Genomic DNA, 27438 nt, shown 5'->3' with positions numbered 1-27438 from the left:
CTCAAAGATTGTACTTTGTAAGTTATTGCATGATTGCTCCTTTTAATGACCACTAGAGGGTGCTGTGACGCCAAAAACTGGGGAAAATTTGCCTGAAATGTGTCTAAGCCCTGGTCTGGTTATTCTCCAGACCATGTTTTTGAAAGCATAGCAAACTCTGTCGGTCACCTTAGCACGTGTATTTCCATTCCTCTACTGTGAGTGGAAAAAATATAAGTTTACCATGCCACATCTGTAGAGTTATAGTCCTTTAAAGTGTGTCTAGAACATTGTCAACCTTACACCTGGGTATAATTTATCGTTCCTGTTTCACGGCCCGCAGACCTTTGATGTTCCTCTTTCTACTGTACTTCTCCGCCTGCTGTGTAAGTGTTATATTTTAAAAGGTTGTGATTTCCTTGTTTAGCCACTTTAAATACAGAGGAAGTTGTTTGTTATGTGTGATTGTTGGGTTGTGTACTTTGTTTTATGAGGCTACCATTAGGTTATCGCCTACTGTTCGAAACCATTTTCACATGCTTATTCCATTATTTAAATGTTATTTCCATTACTCACTTGTGCCTTAATCATATTTTTCAGTTCTCGTAAAGACCTGCGATATTTCCTGAAGTCAAAGGAGGACGCAGAATGAAGATTAATAGGTGGCTTTGTCGACACTTCTGTTGATCTACACCTGTGCGTATAAAGGAACAGCAGAGAAACATAAATGCTTCAAAGCATTCCAACTTCGTTTTAGTGCTTCACAGAAGGCCTTTTTCTTCCAGTTTCTGGCTGAGAAGAAAGACAGATGAAATGTCAGTGCGCACATAGAGATTAAATGTCCTGTTTGTTGAAAACAATAACTTCCCGAAAATCCTACATGAGGTTACTTCATAAATCAAAGGAGATCATGTTGTGAGTCTCCACCTAACCTTGTCTTTAATCTATCATTTGTCTCTTTCGTGGCACAGCCTGCTCATATTATTCACTGTATCCATGGCATATAGCCTCTCAGACAGGAAGTGAACATGTGCAGAGCTCTCCCAGCCAAAGTCAACATTCTGTCTCAATGGTTGGCATTTGTGTTTGTGCCTTCTGCTAGGGTTGTTTTTGACCATCCCAGGGCTGTTGACCAGTTCCCAGGCTTATGTTGCAATAGTGCTGAAATTAAGATCAGGACAAATCTGACAGCTGGCCTCAGTTTGTCATTCTTTTGTGACGCACAAGCACCCTGACGCCATGTGCCCGCCAGGCAGGGCGCTCGTTAGCCTGGTTGCGTGCTTTGGCAAGAGCTGCCATTCAGCGTGTATGTTTTCAGCTGTACTTTTTGGGACACGTCATTGATTGGGGCCACATGCTACATATACATGCATATGTTTCAGGTTGAGCGCAGGAGAAACTTCCTGGCTCAACAACTTTTGCGGTTCACTTTGGACATGTAGGTTGTAGTCCGGACACAGAAAAGACATCCTTGCCCGCATCTGGAAAAGACATCCCAGCCGGCAGGTCCACCCCACAGGGGCTCTTACTCTAGGTCTAGTTCATGAATAGCTGGGGTGAGCACACTGCATTTTGTAGACTCCTTTGAGAATAAGGCCTGCATTACCTCCTCTGATTTATATCGCCCTTTTTTAAGGCCACTGCCAGAAAACTCACTGCCATTCTTATATGCACTTCTGCAGTTAATGTTAGAAAGACTAAATAACGAATTACCAAAATCGAGAAAGTACCATTTCTTGTCACCGCTTTACCTCTCATGATCTGTAATTGTGTTTTAGACCCAAAAGTCTTTTGATTTCCATTTCATTTATACACTGCTCAAAAAAATTAAACGAACACTTTGAAAACACATCAGATCTCAGTGGGGAAAAATATCACGCTGGATATCTATACTGATATGGACTGGGTAATGTGTTAGGAACTAAAAGATGGCACATCAATGGAAATGATGGAAATGAAAATTGATGGAAATGATAATTATCAACCTACAGAGGACTGAATTCAAAGACACCCTGAAAATCAAAGTCAAAAAATGATGCAGCAGGCCAGTCCATTTTGCTGAAATTTCATTGCAGCAACTCAAAATGGTACTCAGTAGTTTGTATGGCCCCCACATGCTTGTATGCATGCCTGACAATGTCAGGGGATGCTCCTAATGAGATGACGGATGGTGACCTGAGGTATTTCATCCCAGATCTGGACCAGGACATCACTGAGCTTCTGGACAGTCTGAGGTGCAACCTGGTGGTGTTGGATGGACCGAAACATAATATCCCAGAGGTGTTCTATTGTATTTAGGTCAGGCGAGTGTGGGGGCCATTTATTGGTATCAATTCCTTCATCCTCCAGGAAGTGCCTGCATACTTTCGCCACATGAGGCTGGGCTTTGTCGTGCACCAGGAGAAACCCAGGACCCACTATACCAGCGTAGGGTCTGACAATGGGTCCAAGGATTTCATCCCGATACCTAATGGCAGTCAGGGTGCAATTGTCTATCCTGTAGAGGTCTGTGCATCCCTCCATAGATATGCCTCCCCAAATCATCACTGACCCACCACCAAATCGGTCATGCTGAACGATGTTACAGGCAGCATAATGTTCTCCACGGCTTCTCCAGACCCTTTCACATCTCTCACATGTGCTCAGGGTGAACCTGCTCTCATCTGTGAAAAGCACCAGTGGCAGACGTACCAATTCTGGTGTTCAATGGCAAATGCCAGTCGAGCTCCACGGTGCCGGGCAGTGAGCACAGGGCCCTCAGGCCACCCTCATGAAGTCTGTTTTTGATAGTTTGGTCAGAGACATTCACACCAGTGGCCTGCTGGAGGTCATTTTGTAGGGCTCTGGCAGTGCTCATCCTGTTCCTCCTTGCACAAAGGAGCAGATACCGGTCCTGCTGATGGGTTAAGGACCTTCTACAGCCCTGTCCAGCTCTCCTAGAGTAACTGCCAGTCTCCTGTAATCTCCTTCATGCTTCTTGAGACTATGCTGGGAGACACAGTAAACCTTCTGGCAATGGCACATATTGATGTGCCATCCTGGAGGAGTTGGACTGCCTGTGCAACCTCTGCAGGTATCGCCTCATGCTACCAGTAGTGACACTTGCTCTAGCCAAAACTTGTGCAAAACTTGTGAAAAACTGTCATGAGTAGGGAAAAAAATGTCAGTGAACTCCACCTGTAAAACCATGCCTGTTCATCTATCTATCTATCTATCTATCTATCTATCTATCTATCTATCTATCTATCTATCTATCTATCTATCTATCTATCTATCTATCTATCTATCTATCTATCTATCTATCTATCTATCTATCTATCTATCTATCTATCTATCTATCTATCTATCTATCTATCTATAAAAAAACACATTAGTTTTGAATGTTTCATTCAATGGATTGGCTAAAGAATCATTTGAATATGAATCGGGTTACACTGTATGATTCACTAAAAAGAATCAGTTCATCAGAGTCATTGATCATGTATTGCTCTACATAGGTCACAAAGTATGTTATCATGTGCAGTCTGCGAGGATGAAATAAGTGTTTTCTTGTCATTTTTTCCTGAAAAATGGCCGTATTAATCTTAAATTCAGTTCAGATGACAAACTTTGGTAAAATATGACTTGTTTTGTCATGTAGTTGTAGAGTCAATAGTATTGCTGTAGAATTAGTTTGCACAGTGTTTATTTGATAGTTCAAATGAAGATCACAATTAATCTGGAAATTAATTTTATCCTATCAATAATATCTGACTACAGGGTTTTAAATATGTCAGAATAACATATAAATAAAAAAACGAATAGGCTGGAGTTACTTTTTTAAATGGTAGTATCCCACAGAGATTTGCCCATGAACTTAATAACTTTTTAACATTTTGAGAGTCTGCTTTTTTAAAGCGGTTCTAATTTAATTTGCCACCTTCCTTCATGACCTCAACACCATTTTGATGGCATTTTGAGTGCAGAGCTAATCAGCTTCTCTTCTCAGACAGATGACTGGCTTGGTACACAGAAATGTGAAAGTGGCTGGTGTTTGAAATGTGCTGAACTTCCTCTATGAGCTCATTTTATGGCCAGAATGTGGCAAAGTTAATATCCTCTTAATCTACCCTGAATCATACATCATTAGTTTGCCATGCTTCTGTACGACAACTGAAAAGATGCATCTGTAATATGCTCTGAAATGAATACTTTGTCTTGTGGTCCCTCTATTTTCAAAACATTGAAACTGGCATTAATTCATCTTTATTTGCCTGCCAATAGTGAAGTCAGACTGGTGTCTTTGATTAAGTTGTTTGCACTGACATCAAACGCGTGTAAAATGAGCGTTACCTTTGCAGATGACTTACACCTTCATGCGAATGAATGAAACAGACGGGTTTTTCCATGTGGTTTCCTAATGAGCTGAGGAGGTCTTTGGAACAAGCTCTTTTAAATCGTAATCAAACTCCCTTGGTCCTAAAAAAAAGGGAACGGCATGTATTTTGACATAGAATCTTGATTGTTTACATGTAAACATAAGAAAGCAATTTTGCCGACCTTTGGATTAAAGTAAAACAACAATTTTGAACTTGTGAACTTTGGTTATATCTTGCTCAAAAATTGCTCAATAAAGTATGATTAATGAAGGTAATTAATGATAGCGTTTTTTTGTTTCTCATGCTTTTTGTGAAGATGTTTAGATAACATTAATTAGTTTAGACGTTTCTGGGTCAGGGGATTTGTTTAATCGACAAAACTGTTGTGATATGTCCAAAATTTTGCTTGAAAATTACCCCAGACCTGTAAGACATATCAGTAATATGAGTAAGCCAATGTAATTAAGCGTGTAATAACCAATGAGTGTGATTAGTGAGAGCTTATCCACTGTTGTGACAGTTCAGTTCCCTTAGCTCTACGGGTGTCTACAAAACAAGCTGTTGTTTTTGGCCACAACATGAGTATTTGTTAGATGAACCTATACAGTCACATAGCAGAACATGTGTGAAAGACATTTAGTCTGCTAACTGGTCACTAATATCTGCCAATTTTAAGTCAACCATTTATTATTTGAATAAATGCTCACCATAGATGAACTCATGGGATAGTTCACCCAAAAAATGAAAAAAGATATTTTGAAAATCGTCTACAGTGAAAGTCATTGGGGTCCAAAACACACAAAAAAGTTAAAAACATTATTCAAAATATCTTATTTTATGTTCCACAGAAGAAAGTCACACCGTTTGGAACAACGTAAGGGTGAACAAATGATGATGGAATTTTAATTTTTGAGCGAAGGAATTGTTTGTCTCTTTTGGAAAACTTGTTAACATTTTTGCATTGCGTGTTAATTAGTTTGTTCAGTGCCCAAATATTGAGGTCATCTTAAAACAACTGGGTGGTCCACATTACATCACTGTATTGTCTTTTGTCTTATGTAATCACTGCATCTTTTATGTGGTCACAGCAGATGATATAGTAGTTCATAAACCCTAATCTTTGCCCCCGATTTCCACTAAAGATCTTTTACTACAAAACAGGCCCATCTTGCCGCATATGGCAGGCTCATGTTTCTGAAAGATTATAAAAACATGAAAAGGAAAATGTTTTCTTATCTGCTTGCTTGGCCTCTGATATTCTCCCAAAACAGGATGAAAGTATAGTATTTTAAAAGATAATTATAATAACGAACTGCAAGTAGTCATTTTGGGTCTTGAGAGGAAATGCACCTCTCAGATGTTCAAAAACTGCACTGGACCGCTCTATTCATCATGACCCATTAGTCTTCCGCACTTTAGCCCTGCTGGAACAAGAACGACAACAGCAGACAGAATAATCTCAGAAACATACTGATGTGATGAAAGAGCTCTCATCGTTCTTTCTGTGCACTTATGACCTGCAACAATATTTCTAGGCCACTTTCCCAGTTTTGTAGGCCTATGTGGATTTTAGGAAATTGTTGCGCTGCAGTAGTTTGGCCTTGTGCTCACTTGCACAATCAAACAATGCACAGAGATAAAGGTGATAGTGTGAAACTATCCATTACTGAACTTCTAAACTATCAATTCTCTCTCCGAATTCAGGACCATCAGGATGCATTTACCATCTGGATTGGCCTTTGGAAAAATGGATGGGCCTTGAGCACCAAATCAAATCCATTTCTAAAGGATCATGTGACATTGAAGACTGGAGAAATGGATCATTTATGTCAGTTACACTTTATTTTATGGTGAGTTACATTTTACTTCCTCAAATAAGTACTGAGTTCTACTAATTACCTACATGTTGCTATTGACGATTGACGGCTTTTGTTAGCTTTACTTCAAAAAAATCTCTTCCGATACAAAAGTTATGAGAACATCTCATACTGTAATTTGTCTCCTTGTGCGTTTTATGTCTTATTATGGAATGATTTATACAAAGAGAAAAGGTAAATGGACCTTGACACAGTGTTGTTGCTCAAAACAGTGAAGAACACTGTGGTCCTGCAATATCTCAAGTGTTTAATTTTATTACTTAAATGTTTCAGTCATGCAAAATATTACAAAAGCTTTCATTTTTAATGGTGCTTTCCAGAAACAGAGACTAAATAACTTCTTAGAATCTTCCTTTGAGATCTCTCTCTTCCTCTCTCTCAGTTTTGTGCCTTTCCCTGGAACAAGAACTAGGTCTGATATCTCCTCAGGAGACACGCTGCTCAGCTTCCTCCACATAAAAGTTACGGCAGAAGCATTAGCTTCATAATGCTGTCTGTGTGATTGGGTTTGCAGTGTAGCGTGAGCACAGCTGGATCTGTTTATGGGCCTACTAAATAACGGTAACACAACATCCAAGCGTTAGAGAGAGAGCATCATTCATGGGCATTAAGTACAAGGATGACATATTTCATGATGTTCTCCATGTCTAAAGTCCTCTGCTTTCAAGAACCACAGACTCCCCACTTAAAAGATATGAGGATCAGCTTAAAATCCTCCACATGCGTGTCTCCATGTCTGTTAGCAAAAATGTCTGTTTTCCTGTTGCTATGTGGCCTGATCATTAGATTTAACACAGCACTTCCCCTTAATTATGCCCTAATTGCACAGTTGTGTCAGCTTGCATGCACACGAAAACACACTCAGGCCCGTGTATCTTTACCACATCGGCCTCCAAATACTTTGCAGAATACTCTGCAGCATCTGAAAGCAGTGAAATGTGGGCACTATTTCAGAGACAAGAATTACTGAAGGACAGCATGCCGCCTTAATTCGACCAAGAACTGTTTTCCCCTAAATGCTCCAAAGAAAGCCTAGAGGATCACCAGATGGAAGAGAGAAAAACACTTCCAAAATTGGACAAGGTTAGAACATTTGGAACAATTTCTAGCAGTCCATGCCTTTATTTACAAGAATGAATTAAACCACAAATTTATTTTTTTAATTATAAAAAATAGATTCATTAAAGATGCATTCAGGATTTTTTCTGTTTATGTTGCAGTGGCAACTTACTCTTAGCAGCATGGAAAAATACAGCTTTTGGTTCCCAATGCCACTGAAGAAATGTACTAAACACAGTCAGCCATGATTCTGTGAGCAAAAAAGTGTCTGATAAAATACACGTTAAAACAAGTTATACTTTGGCCTATATGTAAGATTTATGTATTTGAAATGCATATAAAATTTCTATCCATTTGGATTATACCATTTTAACATAAACTAATAAACTTAATGTGATACATATTGTCAGTCATACATAAATGAAGCATGTAAGAAACAGGTAAAAATTACTGCACTGCTAATAAACAATAAAACAATAACTATAGGTTTGCATATTTATCATCAGTCAATCCAGTTTGTTTCAATCTCATACATATTAAATAATCATTCAGTAACACTTTAGTATAGGTAACACATATTCACTATTAACTACAACTTTTCCCTCAATAAACTCCTAATTTACTGCTTATTAATAGTTAGTAAGGTAATTGTTAAGTTTAGGTATTGGGTAGGATTAAGAATGTAGAATAAGGTTATGCAGGCATTAATATGTGCTTAATATGTACTAATAAACTGCCAATATTCTAGTAACATGCATGCTAATAAGCAACTCAAAAGACGCTAAGTGTTACCAATAATTGAAAACTGCTTGTTCCACAACTATATATTTTAATATCTTTTAATGGAATAAAAGAAACTGTTTTCAAAATTAACAGACTTATGCTGATTCTAAGCCATTTGAATACATGCATTTTGAAAATATGATTGCAAACTATGTGCAGATGTAAATTATGCCATGATTTTTTTTTTTTTTCACATTAAGTTTATTAGTTTCTTTATGTAATCCAAATGGATGGAAATTTTATATGCAATTCAAATACATAAATCATAATTTTAGGCATGTACAATCTAAAAAATGCTGGGTTAAATGTTTGCCCAACCTGCTGAGTAGTTTTATTTAACTCAACTATCATTTAAAAATTAATGTATGTGTCTGATTTTTAATTTCCAGCCTATTTTGGGTTTATTTTAAGCCAGCCATATAGTAATTTTTACAATAGTTGGGTTAAATAAAACTGCCCAGCACGTTGGGCAAACTTTTAACCCAACCGCTGGATTAAAACAACCCAGTGGCTGGGTTTGTCCATTTTCAACCCAACTTGCATTTTTTTAGAGTGTTGTATAAAACAGATTTTTATTAAACTATACTGATATGACTAAAGTCTTGTAGTCTGTGTATATAATTTTATTGACAAAAGTGATTTCATCAAATATTTGCCATGAAAACATATGAGTGAGAAAATATTTAAAAAAACAACAACTGTTTGTTAGTTAATACAAACATGTATGATAAAAATGTGATTAGCAGCAAGCCTGTAGATGAATCTTGAATCTAACATCTAATGAAGTGCTTCATGTTGCGTAGTGAATTGATTTAAAGCATGTACATAAGAGGCATAATATATATTCCCTTATCAGCTCATTTTAAAGAAAACTTACTTTTTTTATTAAATCTCTTACTGCCATTTCCTGAATGGTGCTTATGTCCTTATTGAATATAAAGGCATACAAAAGAGAGTGCTGGTAGAGGAAATACCTTGAATATTGCCAAGTTAGGGTGACCTAGAAACTGGAAAGTTACTGAGATCACAATCCTGGTTTGTCACCATTGTGTTCACTGCGGACATGTGTTAAGCGATAGTTACTTTCATGCAGCCTCTGTAGTTTAATCAAAGAAATGTGAAATACCTTGATACTTCTGAAATGTTCAGGAATATTACATTAGAGTTCCTCTTGTCACATTCACTTTATGTAGACAGTAATGGCTAATGACGGAGCCTTTCTGACATGAATGCAATTTGATAACATCTTTTTAAACCTCATTTGTAAAAAGTTGTCAATGTAAACAAATAAATAAGTATTTACAATCTGTCAGCAAGGGATACAATACAAAAGGAACGTTAACTAATAACCAGAAAAAAGACAAATAATTTACAGTAGATAATAGAAATGTCTGAATATAATACATCTCCCCTAAACGCTGGCAACAAACACAAAAAGCACAAAAATGTTCTCCATAAGAATGACTAGAAAGACATATAAAAGAATAAATGATATGAAATGAAAAACTATAAACCCTCAGCACTCAGAGCCTTGGGTTTATATTCAAGATGGCAGGACTCATTGTAGCATTACAAAGATTATTTGTGCAACAATTAACTGAGAATCTAAAGCAATGCTAACCAAATATTTGTTTCCTTTCATACTTGTCCAACGGAACGTATATTCATCTCTTGAAGGCACCTTTGGTCTGTCGATTTGAGTATTTCCCTCATGCAGGCCCTTATTGCAAAATGTCTCATTTGCTTCTTTTACGAAGGCACTACATTGATCCGATTTTGCTTTGATCAAAAAAGTCCATGACAGGAGATACAATATGTATTCCAATCACACTCAATTATCTGCAAAAAGAAAGAAAATTCTCAATAATAGCATAGAAAAAAAGAAAGATCACAGAAAGATTTTTTTTATCTGTAAAGGAAGACCTATTTATTCACCTCTGCATTCATATTTGAGGTCAGAGAAGAAGACGGCCTCCTGGGAGAAAACGAATAACCCGAGTCTTCCACCTGCAAACGTCTTGTCATAAATGGGACCCGAGTCTGCCATGATCTGCTTGCCTTCATACACAACAACCCTGAGGGAAATTTTACAGTATCAAAATTACATATTTTTATAAATATACATTTTTATACAATATTTTTTATATAATATAATACAATATTTGTATATAATATAACAAACATGTTATAATAATATTGATAAAAGTGTATACATTATTATATTACATTAAATCATATTATTATTTTACAAAACGTGTGTCTTGTAATACAAAAATGTAGTGTCTTGCTGACTAAAACAAGATGGAGTGTGAGTTTATACCTAATGAAGCCAGTCTTTGGTCTGTGGATGAGATGCCAGCGGTAGGCAGTATAATCTTTCCAGCCGATATTCTTCGGATCATGCCAAAGAGTGCGCACCTAAACGATGTATTGTCAAGCCATTCATCATTTTAAGCACCAATACAGACAGCACTGCTTTGAATCATGGGAATTTATTGGACATTTTATTGTTAGTAATGGCACGAAAAGAGAAATCTGTCAGGTCTAATAAAAGTGAAGAAAGAGTTCACCTGTTGCTTGGTGTTGCCTGTGTGCCATAATGCATTGCGGAGATTTTCCCCAGTGCCTGTGGTGGAGTTGACCACCTTGAGAGAGACGCCAGAGATGCCAAACGCCTTTGACGGCTTGTCTTCCCAGTACGTCTGCGTGATCTGTTTCCACATTACTACGTAAAAACGTCGGCTAGACTGGTATCCAAACACAAAACCTGCATAGTCATCATCTCTGTCGGTGTTCACATAGAAGGTCCCGCTGAAATCCACAGCGCTGAACTCATCAAAGCCTGTTGTTGTTGTTGTGCAGAAACATCAGGATCCAAAATCAATATTGGAACGTTTTGCCTTTTTATGTATGAAAATGTTTGTATTACAGCTCGCTTACCCACTGCAATGCCTGGGTCGGAGTTGGCAGTCTGCACAAGCTCTTTGCCCTGGTTTCGGACCACCCAGTTGGGATCAATCTGCGTGGTTCCCTTGGGGTCGAGGTGAACCATTTGAAACTTCCGGAAGTCTGTGATGCTAATGTCGCTGTTTTCCGGGCACGCGTCAAAGATATCCGGGACATTGTCATTATCAAAGTCATTCTCGCAGGCGTCACCACGACCATCACCTGGGAGAAAATATAAGAACGGTAAACCAACCGCTAAGCTGATATGCCTGTCCTGCATCTTCAAAGTAGGTTAAAATAGACAAATAATTAATTCATTATGTGCTTATGAGACCATATGAGTCCGTATACACTCATCATGCTAAGATTATGAGTACAACCACTTCATAAAATACTCCAAAAGCCACTGACCTAGAAAATTCGAATCTAAGCTTCAAAACATTCAATCATTTGATCTGAAAACTACTGGCATCACAGTGTAATCCTAGCCAAGAGGTACTTTTCCTTTTGGAAAACTGGAAAACAATGGCTTTTCCTAAAGCTTTGGGATTGTCTCTCTAAGCCAACAAAACCTCAAAGATCTCCAATCTCCCCATAGACCGTGACAGCTTCAGCTAGCACTTGGAGTTCAGAGGGCCGCTGAAATGAACACCCTTTGGAATGCCAAGGCAAATTTCATCCCACTTACATTTCAAATCCACTTTATAAAAGAAAACCCAAGCAGTAAGCATGGCTTGACAACAGAGAACTGATTTCACCATTATACCATTTAGGTTTAATGTCAAGCTGCGTATATGTGTGTCTAAAATACCTCATAAAACACAAAGAGACGAGGACTACTGCAACTCTTCGGCATTTCTGATGCCAGCAAATAATTTATGCATTTCTTATCTGCCTGCTTTTTATGCCTTGTCTTTGATTTTCTTTTTTATGGGACAGATTCTTGGACGACCCTCATAGGAAATATGAACAACGTCCAAAACAACAGACTCTCGCATGACACAAAAATTAAATGCAGGATTGTGTATTGAGACAAACAGGTGTGAGGAGCCCAGAGGAAAATTCTGGATGTTGTTTATCGGTTATCTTCATTCTCTGATAATCTGCAGAACAAATGTTCACATGATGCTTCAGCGCCAATCCCATATATCAATAATTAGACACATCATTATTTCCACACATTCCTTACTCTGAAGTGAAATGGTAAAAAGCAGAAGCGAGATGTAAGTGTACAGTAAGACGTGTTAGTGCAGCGGTGCAAAATCCAAAGTAATATTATATTTTTATGCAACTATATATATATATTGGGTTGTTTTAACCCTGCGGTAGGGTTAAATGTTTGCCCAACCTGCTGGGTGGTTTTATTTAACTCAACTATTGTTTAAAAATGACTGTATTGCTTAATTAAAATTAACTCAAAGTATGTTGGAAATGAACATTTATTAATGTTCAATTAATAATTATTAAACAATAAACACTTATTAAATTGCTTATTAATAAATTTATATAAACTATTAAATTTATATTAATAAAATATTAAAGCTTATTAATTAACATTCACCTTTTGTCTATTATTGTTGCCTCTAATTGCATCTGGTTTTTAATTTCCCAACTATTTTGGGTTCTTTTTAAGCTAGCCATATAGCAATTTTTAAACAATAGTTGGTTTAAATAAAACTACCCAGCAGGTTGGGCAAACATTTAACCCAACCGCTGGGTTAAAACAACCCAATTGCTGGGTTTGTCCATTTTCAACCCAACTTGGGTTGTTTTTAACCCAGCATTTTTTTTTTTTTTTTTTTTTTTTTTTTTCAGTGCAACTATCAAAGATAAAAATACTTTTATTGCCCAATAACCGATATGGTATTAATGTATCATGCATCCCTAAAAAAAATATTATTTTTTTGCTTATATCAGTACTATAATCAGAGATCAAAATAAGAAAAGTCTATTTTAATGTAGTATTTTTAACAGTGTTTTACCATCAGAGTCCAGTTGGTCCTTGTTGGGAACTAGTCTACAGTTATCACGGTCATCAGGAATGCCATCATTATCATCGTCATAATCACAAGCATCTCCTTTCCCGTCTCCGTCGTGGTCGGCTTGGTTAGCATTGGCTATGTATGGGCAGTTATCCATGTTATTCTGATGGCCATCTTCATCTATGTCCTGGTTGTCATCACACTGGTCTCCAATTAAATCATTATCTGCATCCGTCTGCAAACACAAAATGGTAACATTCTTTAATAAATGAATTAAGATGTTTGGAAGCAACCAGTTTCCGTGTTTTTCCAGACCTGTTGTGGGTTGTGGACTAAGGGGCAGTTATCACACTGGTCTCCGACACCATCTAAATCTGTGTCTTTCTGGTCTGTGTTGTAAATGAGAGGGCAGTTGTCTCGCTCATTTAGAATCTCTAAATAAGAAAAGGACATGTGATTCACACATCATTTGCAATCTAAAATGAGGATTATAAAAGGACAAACAAAGCTTTTTGTACCATCTCCATCCATATCAATAGAACAGGCGTCTCCTTCTCCATTGTTGTCGGTGTCGGTCTGAGCAGGGTTGTGTTCATATGGGCAGTTGTCACAACGGTCTCCGACATCATCCTTGTCATAGTCATACTGCCTGGGGTTATACATAAGGGGGCAGTTGTCCTGGAAGAAATATATCATTTAGGCCTACATGTGTCAATATGAGTAGTACACAACTCCATAAACATCACATGTACTAAATCTGCCTCACCCTTTCATCCACAATTTCATCGTTATCATCATCTTTATCACAAGCATCTCCTTGCCCATCATTGTCATAGTCCTCCTGACCAGAGTTAGGTAGAGTCGGGCAATTGTCCTGCAGAAATTGCAAAATAAAGTTTAAAGTTAATTGCAGAAAGAAATCACAGTGCAAGCATAAGCAGTTGATACTGATCTGGAATTCTGGAGGTAAATTTATCAGTATTTATTTGTTAATTTGTAGCATTAGCTATCACATACTGCTTCGGTTATGTGTGCGACATGAACAGGTTTTACTCCAGAAACCATCTGACACTAGTAGTTACTCATATCAAATGAACCACAACAAATCAACCACATAGAGTATGAAGAATTTCAAGGTTCTTCTTCTACAAGTTCTCAATTCTTCATTCTGTACATTACCAATATTTTCCTTTATTTGTTATGTGCACATATTTTATCCTTTATTACTTTCTCGCTTGGCTCTTTTTGCTTCCCAGGCTTCAGATCTATGATGTCTTGCAGATTCTTGTCCTGGTTTTTCTCCACGGTGTATCATGACATAATCAAGCAATTATCCATCACAGGAGGAGAATGATGTAATTATTACTTTTGCACTCCCTCCCTTTGGCTAAACATTTCACCACAAAGACATTTAAGGGATATAAAATATACGATTCCAAAAGGCACAATACACAGTAAACACTGGGCCAAATCAAAACATTCCTCTAGTTCATGGTCACTGGGCCCCCTGCCTGACTTGATGCCATTGTCCTATGGGGTTTATTAAGGTGAAACGATATTTCTTTGCATTTTATATTCCTTAGAAACCATCTCATAGCAGTCACCAGCTAAACCTTAGGGTCTGGCTTGCATTAAATTAAACAAAAAAAAACAGTCTGCTTTACTCTTAGCACTGAACTCATCAGAAAAAAATATATTTGAATGTTCTATATATTTTTTGCTATTAAATTGACATCTGGTCCCAAATGGAGGGCATGACTTTGGTTAACCAGTTATGTAGTACCTTTTTGCAATGGTAGGTGGCATTTGCTCCACACACAAGATCCTGGTTTGGCCATCCATCCAGATCAAAGTCCTCTCCACAAATGATGCCATCTCCAGCATAACCAATACGGCACTCACACTTGTACATCGGGTCACTGAAGTGAGTCAGGAAGATGCATTCAGCATACTTGTGGCAACTGTGGCTGTTGTCTTTACAGGGGTTGTAGGGTTCACACACCTGTTAATTAGGGTAAAAAAAACAGATACTGAAACTTTGTCTATTTAAACACACATGAAGCACACTCTTGAGACTTTTTAGGGAATCAGCTGGGAGGCTGGACATAAATTAGCTGCCTGGTAAGTGGTATGTGAGGTGATCTGTGTGACTGACCTGTTTGTTGGTTTTAGCTGACTCCACTCCCATGCCATAGGGCTGAGTTCCTTTGTAACGTGGGGGGCAGGGGAGACAGTGGAATCCAGGGTCTGTGTTCACACATTGCTGTTGGCCACCCACCTTATGACATAGATCTGAAACCATATCACACTGCACACCGCAGAACACAGAGGATATAAAAAGAGAGAGAAAAAAACGTTACAAGGATCAGGATTGTCAGATTATATAAACCTACTGCATGTATATACACACTGCGGGTTCTTGCCCGTGCAAAACTCATTGCTATGGTCCAAGGTTGTGAGTAATTTTAAATGCACTGCTTTGCGGTCACATAACATTACACATCACTTCAGTTGGTTATGTTAAAGGGATAGTTCACCCAAAAATGAAAATTTGATGTTTATCTGCTTACCCCCAGTGCATCCAAGATGTACGTGACTTTTTTTCTTCAGTCGAACGCAAATTATAATTTTTATCTGCAACCGCTCAAATAATAGCAGTGATTGGGAACTTCAACTATAACAGTAAATAAAACTTGCTTAGACAAATCAAAATTAAACCCTGCGGCTCGTGACGGCACATTGATGTCCTAAGACACGAAACGATCGGTTTGTGCGAGAAACCGAACGGTACTTATATAATTTTTTACCTCTAATACACCACTATGTCCAACTTCCTGTTAGTGAGGTCAAAAAACGCGTTGTGATGACGGAAGTGATGTCTCGCCCATATACTTCAATGAGCGCGAGACATCACTTCCGTTGTCAGAGCGCGATCAGACCTCACTAACAGGAAGCTGAACGAAGTTGGACATAGTGGTGTATTAGAGGTAAAAAATTATATAAATACTGTTCAGTTTCTCGCACAAACCGATCGTTTCGTGTCTTAGGACATTAATGTGCTGTCACGAACTGCAGGGTTTAATTTGGATTTGTCTATGGAAGTTTTTTCGACTCATATTGTTCAAGTTCCCAATCACTGCTGTTATTTGACTGACAGACGGCAACGGTTGCAGTTAAAAATCATAATTTGCGTTCGACTGAAGAAAAAAAAGTCCTCTACATCTCGGATGCACTGGGGGTAAGCAGATAAACATCAAATTTTCATTTTTGGGTGAACTATCCCTTTAATTTGTCCCATTGACCAACAGACAGCTGTTTGGTTTGAAAGTGACTTTTGTGTGAGCTGAGTCTCTATGATGTTCTGGTCTCTAGATATGGCTTTGGTTCTGTCCCGCATGTAAATATACGGGATTTTTCATCAGTTTTATCTTCCACCAATTGAAAACTTTAGAAAAACCAATGCACACCTCTCTTCCACAAGGGTGAACGTGATTTCACCAAGTGCAACATGTTCCTGGATCAACGTTTTTGTTGATCCAGGAACAACATTCCAATCAACCAATCAGATTTGAGGAAGTTTACAGCGTATGTCAAGTTTAGGCTTACAACCAGGGTTAGGTGCTTCTACATCAGTTTTAGGGATTTTAGGAATAACTTATGGGTAGGCTTAGGTTTAGGGGTAGGAATATGGTAAGGACTACATTTTTGGGCAGGAATGTTGTTTCAGGACCAACAAAATACGTTGGAACACGTCTTACTTGGCAAAATCATGGTGACCCTTCAACAAGCTCCATGATTTGGAGTTGGTTTAGATGGTTTTGCCACGTTGACCAACAAACAGCAATTTGGTTTGTAAGCGACTTCTATGTACGCTGTGATTCCTACATAACTACACTATTGACAATAGATGATAGACCTTTTTTGCCACAAAATTTCACTGAATTTTCGCTTATTTGACTGAACTTTAACATCTACTTTTAATACTTAGGGTTACAGGTTTGTTCAAAAGTCAGAATTTTGATCTAATTGGTCTGTTGTCATTTTGTTTACCTCATTGACATCTTCACAAGAAGTTCCATTGCCACGATAACCATTCGGGCAGGGCCCACATTCCCAGGATCCATCAGAAGCTGTGCTACACTCGACCCCAGAGAAGCAAGGGTTCGAAAGACAGCCATCTGTGAAATCAACACAGCACTCTTTTTAGGTCTAGAACATCATTCATTATATTCTTTCTTACTTTATTTAAGTCTCTAATGCTAAGGAGTAAGATTTTAGGAGTTTAGGATATAGGCAATATGTTCCTAAGCTTGTTTTCCTTACCAATTGGACACTCCTGTCGGTTGCATACTTCATTTTCAATGGAGTCTCCAAGACACTTCCTTCCTCCATGCTGTGGTTCGGGGCTGTTACACTCTCTAACACGACTCTTCAGACCCCCTCCACATGTAGCTGAACACAATGCCCAGGGAGACCATGGACCCCAGCCACCATCAACTAAATGGAGAAACAGGCGCAACATGGAGTGACATTTCCGTCTATTAGATATCCAACCCCAAAAGTTTGGGGGTTAAAAAAATCTGTCTGCTGTGATTCAGTGACCTCGGAGGGCATCTTAAGCATCTGTTTTGTGACCTCATGAAATTCATTTTTATATTATTGCATAATGTAAAGCACTAGGCTGTTTTTAATGTGCTTAATCTGCTTTTAATCTGCTTGTTATTCAGTTTTGTTTTGAATTAAACTGGTTATTTAGATTTATTGTGCCATTTATCAGCTCATGCAATATTAAGAGAACACGCAGACTTCAAAGACTGATACTGAAGTAATGAAACAAACTAATAAATACCATTTTTAGATATTAAGTATTTTGTTCTCCGTGTTATGTAACACCTCCAAAATAAAGCAATCTGTGTGCTTGCACATTCCCCTTTAATGTGGAAATAACACATAAATGCCCAGAATAAGCAGGCACAACACACATAATGTTTCTGATGTTCACTGAAACTAAAAGTTAGCCAAGATCCTAAACGTTCGATGGCCCTGATCGAAGAAATCTCAGGGTGTTCCCAGACATCTGCTGTGTCTCTGAGGTGAATCTTATTCATTGGCCATGTCATAAGTATCTTTGCCATAATCCTCTGATGAACAAATTGCTCAAATCTGTGTAGAATCCCTGCTCTAATGATAATATAAGCCATGGAAAAACTGACATCATCCTCTCAATGTTTTCCAGTTAAGATCTGAACAGCAGGGTGGATGAGATGGTTTCTATATGAGCATGTGCTCATGTTGGCCTCAATTCAGGGTTGAGCTTTAAATTTTGTAGGGCTGTCAAAGTAAATGTTCAACAGCATTGCATTTTTGAGATGCTGCTAACACATTTATTTAAATTGACATTAACTTTAATGATGGTCGATTAAATATGTAAACCCTATTTGTTTCATTACTGGGATGCAACACTCACTCGGACAGGGGTCTGCGTGGCAGCTCTGAGTCTCTCGTCCATCACCTTCACAGTCTTTGCCACCTCTTTGTGGAACAGGTGCATTGCAGTGACGGATACGTGTGATCAGTCCCTCTCCGCATGTCACTGAGCAGGACGACCAGGGAGACCATAAGCTCCAGCCACCATTCTGACGAACTGTGAGTGCAAAGCAATGTTATTATAAGAGTGCTACAATGACCCACTACAAGAATCTATCACACATACAGTGCTTGTATTCATACCTCTTCGGTCACATTTTCCCAAACTGCACTTGCGAGTCTGAATCGAGGGTCCAGAACATGTATTGCTTGTGTCATCACAAGAGCGCCCCCTCTGTTGAGTGCCGCTCCCACACGTGACTGTGCACTGAGTCCACTCTGACCATGGAGACCAGCCGTCCTCACTGTCCATTGCTAGACGTATGCAACATTATTAGAATGCAATATACATTTATAAGACTGTAAAAACTTCCATTTAAATGTTAAACGTTTCAAAATGTTTTTGAAAGAAGTCTCTTATATGCGCACCAAGGCTACATTTATTTGATCAAAAATACAGTAAAAGGAGTAATATTGTGAAAGATTATTACAGTTTAAAATAAGTGTTTCTCTTTTAATATATTTTCTGTAATTTATTTATGTAAAAGCTAAAAAAAAAAAAAAATGATTTGCCGCTCAAGAAACATTTCTTGTTATTATCAGTGTTGAAAACAGTTCAAAAGAACAGCATTTATATGAAATATACATTTTTATAGATGTATTTACTATCATTTTTGATCAATTTAATGCATCCTTGTTGAATAAAAGTATAAAAAAATTTCATTTTTAATTATTTTATATTGTTTTTTTATTTTATTCTTATTTTGTATTGTTTTATATTCCTTTTATATTTACACCGATCAGGCATGACATTATGACCACTGACAGTTTAAAGGGTTAAGTGAATATCACGGCACAGGTGGGATATATTAGGCAGCAAGTGAACATTTTGTCCTCAAAGTTGATGTGTTAGAAGCATGAAAAATGGGCAAGCGTAAGGATTTGAGTGAGTTTGACAAGGGCCAAATTGTGATGGATGGATAGATGAGTGGCTCGGAGCAACTCCAAAACTGCAGCTCTTGTGGGTTGTTCCCGGTCTGCAGTGGTCAGTATCTATCAAAAGTGGTCCAAGGAAGGAACAGTGGTGAACCAGCGACAGGGTCATGGGCGGCCAAGGCTCACTGATGCACGTGGGGAGCGAAGGCTGGCCCGTGTGGTCTGATCCAACAGACGAGCTACTGTAACTCAAATTGCTCAAGAAGTTAATGCTGGTTCTGATAGAAAGGTGTCAGAATACACAGTGCATCGCAGTTTGTTGCGTATGACGCTGCATAGCCGCAGACCAGTCAAGGTGACCATGCTGACCCCTGTCCACCGCTGAAAACGCCAACAGTGGGCATGTGCGTTGCTTACCTGGGGAACACATGGCACCAGGATGCACTATGGGAAGAAGGTAAGCCGGTGAAGGCAGTGTGATGCCTTTGAGGCAATGTTCTGCTGGGAAACCTTGGATCCTGCCATCCATGTGGATGTTACTTTGACACGTACCACCTACCTAAGCATTGAAAAGGTATTCCCTGGTGGCGGTGACCTCTTTCAGCAGGATAATGCACCCTGCCACAAAGCAAAAATGCTTCAGGAAAGGTTTTAGGGAGCACAGCTACAAGTTTGAGGTGTTGACTTGGCCTCCAAATTCCCAAGATCTCAATCCAGTCGAGCATCTCTGGGATGTGCTGAACAAACAAGTCCGATCCATGGAGGCTCCACCTCACAACTTACAGGACTTAAAGGATCTGCTGCTAACATCTTGGTGCCAGATACCACAGCACACCTTCAGGGGTCTAGAAGAGTCCATGCCTTGACGGGTCAGGGCTGTTTTGACAGCAAAAGGGGGACCAACACAATATTAGGAAGGTGGTCATAATGTTATGCCTGATCGGTGTATACAGCCAAAAACATATAAATAAAGACTAGAAACAACTAGTACTGGTTGTACTGTATGTCTCGTTATTTGTGTCTGCACTTACGAAGGCAAACTGGACAGCATTCGCCATCGATGAAGGATGGATTGGCACATGCCACTGGAGGACATGTAATCTGACGACAAACAACTTTTCCTTCTTGGCAGGTACATTTAGTGCAACTATCCACAATCCAGTCCTCTTTGTCCTCAAACATACGGCCATCTTGCCAACACATACTCTGCTCCGAAAGATTCTGCATCTTATTCAGTGCCTCCTTCATCGCTGTGTTTTCTTCTGTCTATACAAAACAGTTTGAAATGAATTGAATCAGACAACTGTCCATCTTCATACTGCAATGAGATGTAATTCAGGCTTTCCACACATTCAAACATAACAAGCAGGCAAAAAACTATACATTTTTATAAATCTTTTCCAACAGAAACCGTCTAACACAGAGTTATTTACTGAGCTCACATTCCTGCCACAGTTATGTGATGAGATACTAAATTATGGTTCAACTATCACGTTCATATACCCACAAACATAACTGCCCTTGCTGCAGTGAGCTCAGATTTTTTTTAAACATCTGACAAAATCAGTTAACGTCAACAATATGATATGTTATATCTGGATGTGAGATCTTAAAGGAACACTCCACTTTTTTTGAAAATAGGCTCATTTTCCAACTCCCCTAGAGTTAAACAGTTGAGTTTTACCGTTTTCGAATCCATTCAGCCGATCTCTGGCTCTGGCGGTACCACTTTTAGCATAGCTTAGCATAGTTCATTGAATCTGATTAGACCGTTAGCATCTCGCTTAAAAATGACCAAAGAGTTTTGATATTTTTCCTATTTTAAACTTGACTCTTCTGTAGTTAAATTGTGTACTAAGACCGACGGAAAATGAAAAGTTGTGATTTTCTAGGCTGATATGGCTAGGAACTATACTCTCATTCCGGCGTAATAATCAAGGAACTTTGCTGCCGTACCATGGCTGCAGCAGTGCAATGAAATTACGCAGCGCCTGTGAGCCCCTGCTTGCACAGGGAACGTGCCTTGCAACCATGGAGACATTTGTGAGAGACGCTGCGTAATATTATTGCACTGCTGCAGCCATGATACGGCAGCAAAGTTCCTTGATTATTACGCCTGAATGAGAGTATAGTTCCTAGCCATATCAGCCTAGAAAATCACAACTTTTCATTTTCTGTCGGTCTTAGTACACAATTTAACTACAGAAGAGTCAAGTTTTAAATAGGAAAAATATCAAAACTCTTTGGTCATTTTTAAGCGCGATGCTAACGGTCTAATCAGATTCAATGAACTATGCTAAGCTATGCTAAAAGTGGTACCGCCAGAACCAGAGATCGGCTGAATGGATTTGAAAACGGTAAAACTCAACTTTTTAACTCTAGGGGAGTTGGAAAATGAGCCTATTTTCAAAAAAAAAGTGGAGTGATCCTTTAACTTTTCTTTTCTAAATGATTGCAGTTATAGGTGTCTAATTTTGTTTAGGCCTAATAAGGTGTAGCATAAAATTTCCAACAGGACTCACCACTTTCTGCAGACCATCTATGAGGTTGCTAACAACAACTCTGAGACCCTTGAGCTCCTGGAAGAGGTTGGCCAGTTCTTCACAGGAACGTTCACACATCATTTCTGAGGAGCTGGTTGCTGGAACATCTGTATTCTGGCCAATCACATTGGAAGCAATTGAAGATGGAACCTCCAACTCCTCTATGCTCTCACTGACTACATTCGCCTCCACTGGGAAAAGAAATGCTAATTAGATGTAGAATTAGCATTAATTCTGATGTGCTGTTTCAAAAGACATGGAATAACAATTAGATAGTGACCACAGGCTGTTTATACACTATAGAAACACTATTATCACTATATTCAAAGTCTTCTAAAGTCACACCAGAACTTTGCATGATATTGTAGCCTCTAGCCTAACATTCAAAAATATGGGATAAGTACGATTTTTTTCTTTTTTTCTGAAAGAAATTAATAATATTTATTCAGCAAGGATGCATTACATTGATCAAAAGTGACAGTAAAGACAAAGTTAGATTTCTATTTCTTTTATATTCATCAAAGTGATCCTGAAAATAATGTATCACGCTTTCCACAAAAATATTAAGCAGTTCAACATCTGTCAACATTGACGATAATTAAAAAAAAAAGTTTTTTGAGCACCAAATCAACATATTAGAATGATTCCTAAAGGATCATGTGACACTGAAGACTGGAGTAATGGCTGCTTTGCCATCACAGGAATAAATTACATTTAAAAATACATTCAAATAGAAAACAGTTATTTTAAATTGTTATAATATTTCATAATATTTGATCAAATAAATGCAGTCTTGGTGAGTATAAAAGACTTTGTACCAACCTTAAACCTTTAAATGGCAGTGTATAAACTAAAAGAAAATTGCATTTGTCGATGGTCAGCTAAAACTGCCAAACTGGTAGCTCTACCCTTAAATCACAGAACTGGTTAAGCCAATGTTGTGTCGAGTTGGTAGAGACACTCAAACAAACACAGCTATGTTTTGATAGAGCCACAGAGCCACAGTAATTTACACTTCTCAAAGTAATCTAATGGCTTATTTCTAGTTGCTTTAGCAAGGCGAGATTAGAGAAAGCTTTTTAATGTTGAAAAATTACAGACTTCACCTTTTAAGGACGGAGAATGCAGACATTGGGTATCTCACAGCGTGACGACTAAACCTGTTTGCAATAAAGCCTCTTTATACACGACACTCAGGCGCTTGAAGATTGTAATAGGAAGCCAAATTAAAAGATTTCATGGGCTCCTGTGATGTAACACACATGTAACCGCAAGCAAACTATTTCTAGGTACACAGACCTATCTCAGCAATTCTTGTTTGCCGTTTTTGGAAGCAAAGTTTTTGAAGTTATTTTTAAGTAGTTCCAAAGGAACATAGTATAATATTAAAGTCTGGGTGGAGCAGAAGTGCAAGTTACCCCAATGAACTATTATAAAAAAGTCTAACATGAAACAATCTCTAGATTAGACTGCTGTGCATATCTTTAGTTGATCCTTTTGATGTTGCCAGATAACAAAGAAACGAAGATTAATACAATAGCATCAAAGATAACTGCATACTTTTTGTATATATGACATGTATTTGATCAGACTGTGTATTTGATGAACATTCTTTAGACACTCAAAACTTTTGAACTACCTCATGCGAAGCCAGGACTGTTTTTCTATATCTGTAGAACTCATTTAATCCTCAAGTGGCTATATGTGTGTTTCTCTCTCTCGCTGTCTCTCTCTCTCTCTCTCTCTGTGAGTGTGTGTGGTTGCATTCATTTTTAACTTTAACTGTTCTTCTTTCTTGGTCTTATGACCTACTGACCCATCTATCTGACCCAACACATTGCTGCTTTGTATCTAACAAGGTAAATTCATTTAGCTAACATTTACAAAAACATACCAAACTTTAAACTAAATCATGAAGGCGCTATGAAAACACAGATAAAGTCAGACCTGATTGATGGATGACCTATTTAGACAAATACAGGCTTGTAATACATGCACATTTTGACAATTCCAAGCTAATAATTCCTTCAGTCAGGCTGGTTGCTCCTAATCTGAGTGAGTGTGCACAGGTCTCCACAGGTGTGAGCCCCGCTAAGCATGTTTATTTGTAAAGCTAACTGTCAAGAACCGAAAACCTTCCCCTGAGCGAGCGATGTCAAAAGCTTGTAGCTTAAAAGGTTAGTTCACCCAAAAATGAAAATTCTGTCATTTATTACTCACCCTCATGCCGTTCCACACCCGTAAGACCTTCGTTCATCTTCGGAACACAAATTAAGATATTTTAGTTGAAATCGATGGCTCCGTGAGGCTTCCATAGGGAGCAATGACACTTCCTCTCTCAAGATCCATAAAGGTACTAAAAACATATTTAAATCGGTTCATGTGAGTACAGTGGTTCAATATTAATATTATAAAGCGACGAGAATATTTTTGGTGCGCCAAAAAAAACAAAATAACGACTTATTTAGTGATGGCTGATTTCAAAACACTGCTTCAGGAAGCTCAAACTGCTTCGGAGCACAAATGCTGCTGTTCGGAGCGCCAAAGTCATGTGATTTCAGCCATTGGCAGTTTGACACGCGATCCCAATCATGATTCGATACACTGATTAATTTGTGCTCCGAAGCTTCCTGAAGCAGTGTTTTGAAATCGGTCATCACTAAATAAGTCGTTATTTAGTTTTTTTGTCGCACCAAAAGTATTCTCGTCGCTTTATAATATTAATATTGAACCACTGTACTCACGTGAACTGATTTAGATATGTTTTTAGTACCTTTATGGATCTTTAGAGAGGAAGTGTCATTGCTCCCTATGGAGGCCTCACTGAGCCATCGGATTTCAACTAAAATATCTTAATTTGTGTTCTGAAGATGAAAGAAGGTCTTACGGGTGTGGAACGACATGACGGTGAGTAATAAATGACAGAATTTTCATTTTTGGGTGAACTAACCCTTTAAGAACCCATTCTTTCCACAGTCACCATTTGAAAAATTAAATACAAAATATTCCATCAAAACCGGACATCATTACTGAACAAATCCCTTCCTGTCTGTGATTTATATATTCAGTACAGCAGTTCCCATTAAACAGGAACTTCATCTTGATCCCACAAATCTTTTTTGGCTGGCTAAAAGTGTTAAAAGAATGTTAAGGCTCACAAGCCCCTCCTACCTGGGTTTCCAAGATCACATCCCCTGCTCTCCAGAATGTCCTCAAGTGGGGTGTCAAAGATGAAACGTACATTCTGCAGCAAGCCCTGAAAGAAACAACAGCTGCTGTCAGGCTTACTTTGCCAGTTTTCAACCGTTCACATATATCTCCCAGGACTGGGAAGTTGGGTTGGATTTACAGAACACTGGAGGATCAGCTGTAATTTATTACTCACTTTCCAGCCACTTGCTTGGCTTGCTCTGCAACTACTAAAGCTGACTAAATTGCCTTACAATGAGCAATAATAATGTATTAGTTACTATTCTTGATATCCTGTAGATAACATCCTAATGTATTCTACTTGCATGCACTTTACTTTTCTCAATAATGTGACATCAAACATACCCTAAAATGGCTTTCTCGGGTGGACCCTTTGGCCACAAACATACGGCCACCAGTGGCGCTCAGGTGTTCATAGAAAGGTTCATCGAGAATGAAGCTATCAATGAGTCCACAACCAATATACAAAGTTGCCGTCTCTCCATGCACATAGAGTGTTACATTCTTCCATTGCGAATCCGAGAGGTCTACATCCTCAAAAGAGATCACGTTGCGTGAGCCATCGGCCCACCAGTACACCAAATCTAGAGTGTTGGTTCGGCCATCCGAAACGACCTCAAACTGCCTGCGCTCTCCGGGGCCTTCCAGTGCAAGGATGGTGCCACGGGATGTGCGGTCCTGACGTAGAGTGGCTGTCAGAATAAAGCCTTCATTGTTTTGTATTTGCAAAAGAAGTTGTTGCAGCGCTGAGGAGCTGACGGCAGGGAGCTGGTCAAATCGGATGAAGCGGTATGCAGGAGCATCGCTGTCCAGACCCTTGAAAAGCTTCACACCGATAGTCTTGCGTGAGATCCCACTGGTTTCAAACAAGTCAAAAACTGTCTCGTCTTCCAGTTGCGCATCTAAAAAGTACATGTACATGTTTTGCTATTATTTTACATTCGGTTATTCTGTTAGTTGACATGAAATCTGTGTTCATATTGAGCTACATGGAATATTTTTACTATTAAACATGAAAGGGCCATTTAAAATGATGGCAAAAAGGTGTTTAAGATGTTGTAGGAATTGAAATGACACATTTTCCCATGTAAATTTTAACCTAGTGTCTTTAATATGACTAAAAGCTCATGGAAAGATCATTTTAAGTCTTATAGAGGACATCCTGGTCCATTCTGTGATACCAAAAAAATGGGGCTGTAGCAAATATTGCACTATTGTACATAATAATAATAATAATATAATTGTTATAGTAAAATGAAAACTGCAAAATAAATAAATAAAACAAAATGAAAAACAAATGTAATGTAACGAAATATTTTGGGTCTGTGGGTGATACAAAAATTCATTACATACAAAAAGCAATACAGTTTATTCAGATACAGAATATATAGAAAAATCCTCCAGCATTACCTTGAGATTTTACAGAGGTGAACAGAAGCAAAAGGGCCAATATTCTGAGACATCTTCGGAGAATCATTCTTCTATGGATCCCAGTGGTAACAAATATCAATTGTTCACGTTAATAAAATTACCTGCCTCACAGTGGCTCTGCTCAGCGGAAAATCAGGATACCTCACCTACAATTAAAAACACATTATTAGACATGCCCAAATCCAATGACATACGCAAGTGAGAAACAAGCGTCTATTTGGCGCATTCTGATTAAGATGTAATATATATATATATATATATATATATATATATATATATATATATATATATATATATATATATATATATATATATATATATATATATATATATCGTATATAAAAGCCTATGTTAAAAGAACACATGCTTCTAAGAACCCCACATTTGTTTTGACTTCCCATAAATCAGCAACAGTAGAGTAGTGACGGGCACCTCACTTACCCGAACCAAAGGCGAACTCCGTAAATTTTTAGCAAAACCTAACAAACAAAAACGTTGACTTTTATGCACAAGACGAAAATAGCTATCCGTCCTACTTCTCAGTCAGTTCCACAATGGTAAACCCGAGATAATGATCAAAAATTCATTGCGTAAAAACCTGGAGATGCCACTGGTCCCCAAGCGCAAAGTTTAAAATTCGCGCACGAAGCGGGTTACACGCTTTACGCAGTCAATCATGAGGTGTTACTGAACAAAGTCTTGTTCCAAAGCTGATGCGTGATAAATCCAGATGATGCCGGACTTACGG

The 27438-nt window shown here is 38.3% G+C and overlaps 1 protein-coding gene and 1 long non-coding RNA gene across 2 annotated transcripts; one reads left to right on the top strand and one right to left on the bottom strand.

The window, feature by feature from the left end:
- Positions 1-225: 225 nt before the first annotated feature.
- Positions 226-14334, top strand: LOC137007583 (uncharacterized). Its single transcript, XR_010892636.1, has 4 exons — positions 226-365; positions 580-675; positions 6042-6187; positions 14241-14334. It is a non-coding gene; the product is annotated as an uncharacterized lncRNA (long non-coding RNA).
- Positions 7273-27438, bottom strand: thbs2b (thrombospondin 2b). The gene is made up of 21 exons (XM_067369132.1): positions 27132-27438; positions 26670-26836; positions 25605-26161; positions 25221-25305; positions 22029-22240; positions 20538-20772; positions 18715-18885; positions 18452-18628; positions 17308-17481; positions 17035-17162; positions 15140-15292; positions 14768-14986; positions 13751-13858; positions 13503-13662; positions 13300-13418; positions 12985-13219; positions 10997-11224; positions 10627-10898; positions 10377-10474; positions 9992-10131; positions 7273-9895 (listed from the first exon to the last, which is right to left on the bottom strand). Exons 2-21 carry the CDS (start codon positions 26734-26736, stop codon positions 9888-9890), a joined length of 3546 nt encoding a protein of 1181 aa, XP_067225233.1. The 5' UTR covers positions 26737-26836; positions 27132-27438; the 3' UTR covers positions 7273-9887.

The sequence above is a fragment of the Chanodichthys erythropterus genome, chromosome 19 (genome assembly GCF_024489055.1).
Source record: "Chanodichthys erythropterus isolate Z2021 chromosome 19, ASM2448905v1, whole genome shotgun sequence".
Lineage (NCBI taxonomy): Eukaryota > Metazoa > Chordata > Actinopteri > Cypriniformes > Xenocyprididae > Chanodichthys > Chanodichthys erythropterus.
Note: the sequence above shows the minus strand (reverse complement) of the source record. Positions and strands in the feature narration are given on the sequence as shown.

Bases quoted from the DNA above. Each gene is read 5' to 3' on its own strand.
- thbs2b (XM_067369132.1), bottom strand. From the start codon at position 26,736: ATGATTCTCCGAAGATGTCTCAGAATATTGGCCCTTTTGCTTCTGTTC. The intron at 22,241-25,220 runs GTAGGAGGGGCT...TTCTTTTCCCAG, and splicing joins ATGTGATCTTGGAAACCCAG to TGGAGGCGAATGTAGTCAGT. The intron at 13,220-13,299 runs GTCTGGAAAAAC...TTGTGTTTGCAG, and splicing joins TAGTCCACAACCCACAACAG to ACGGATGCAGATAATGATTT.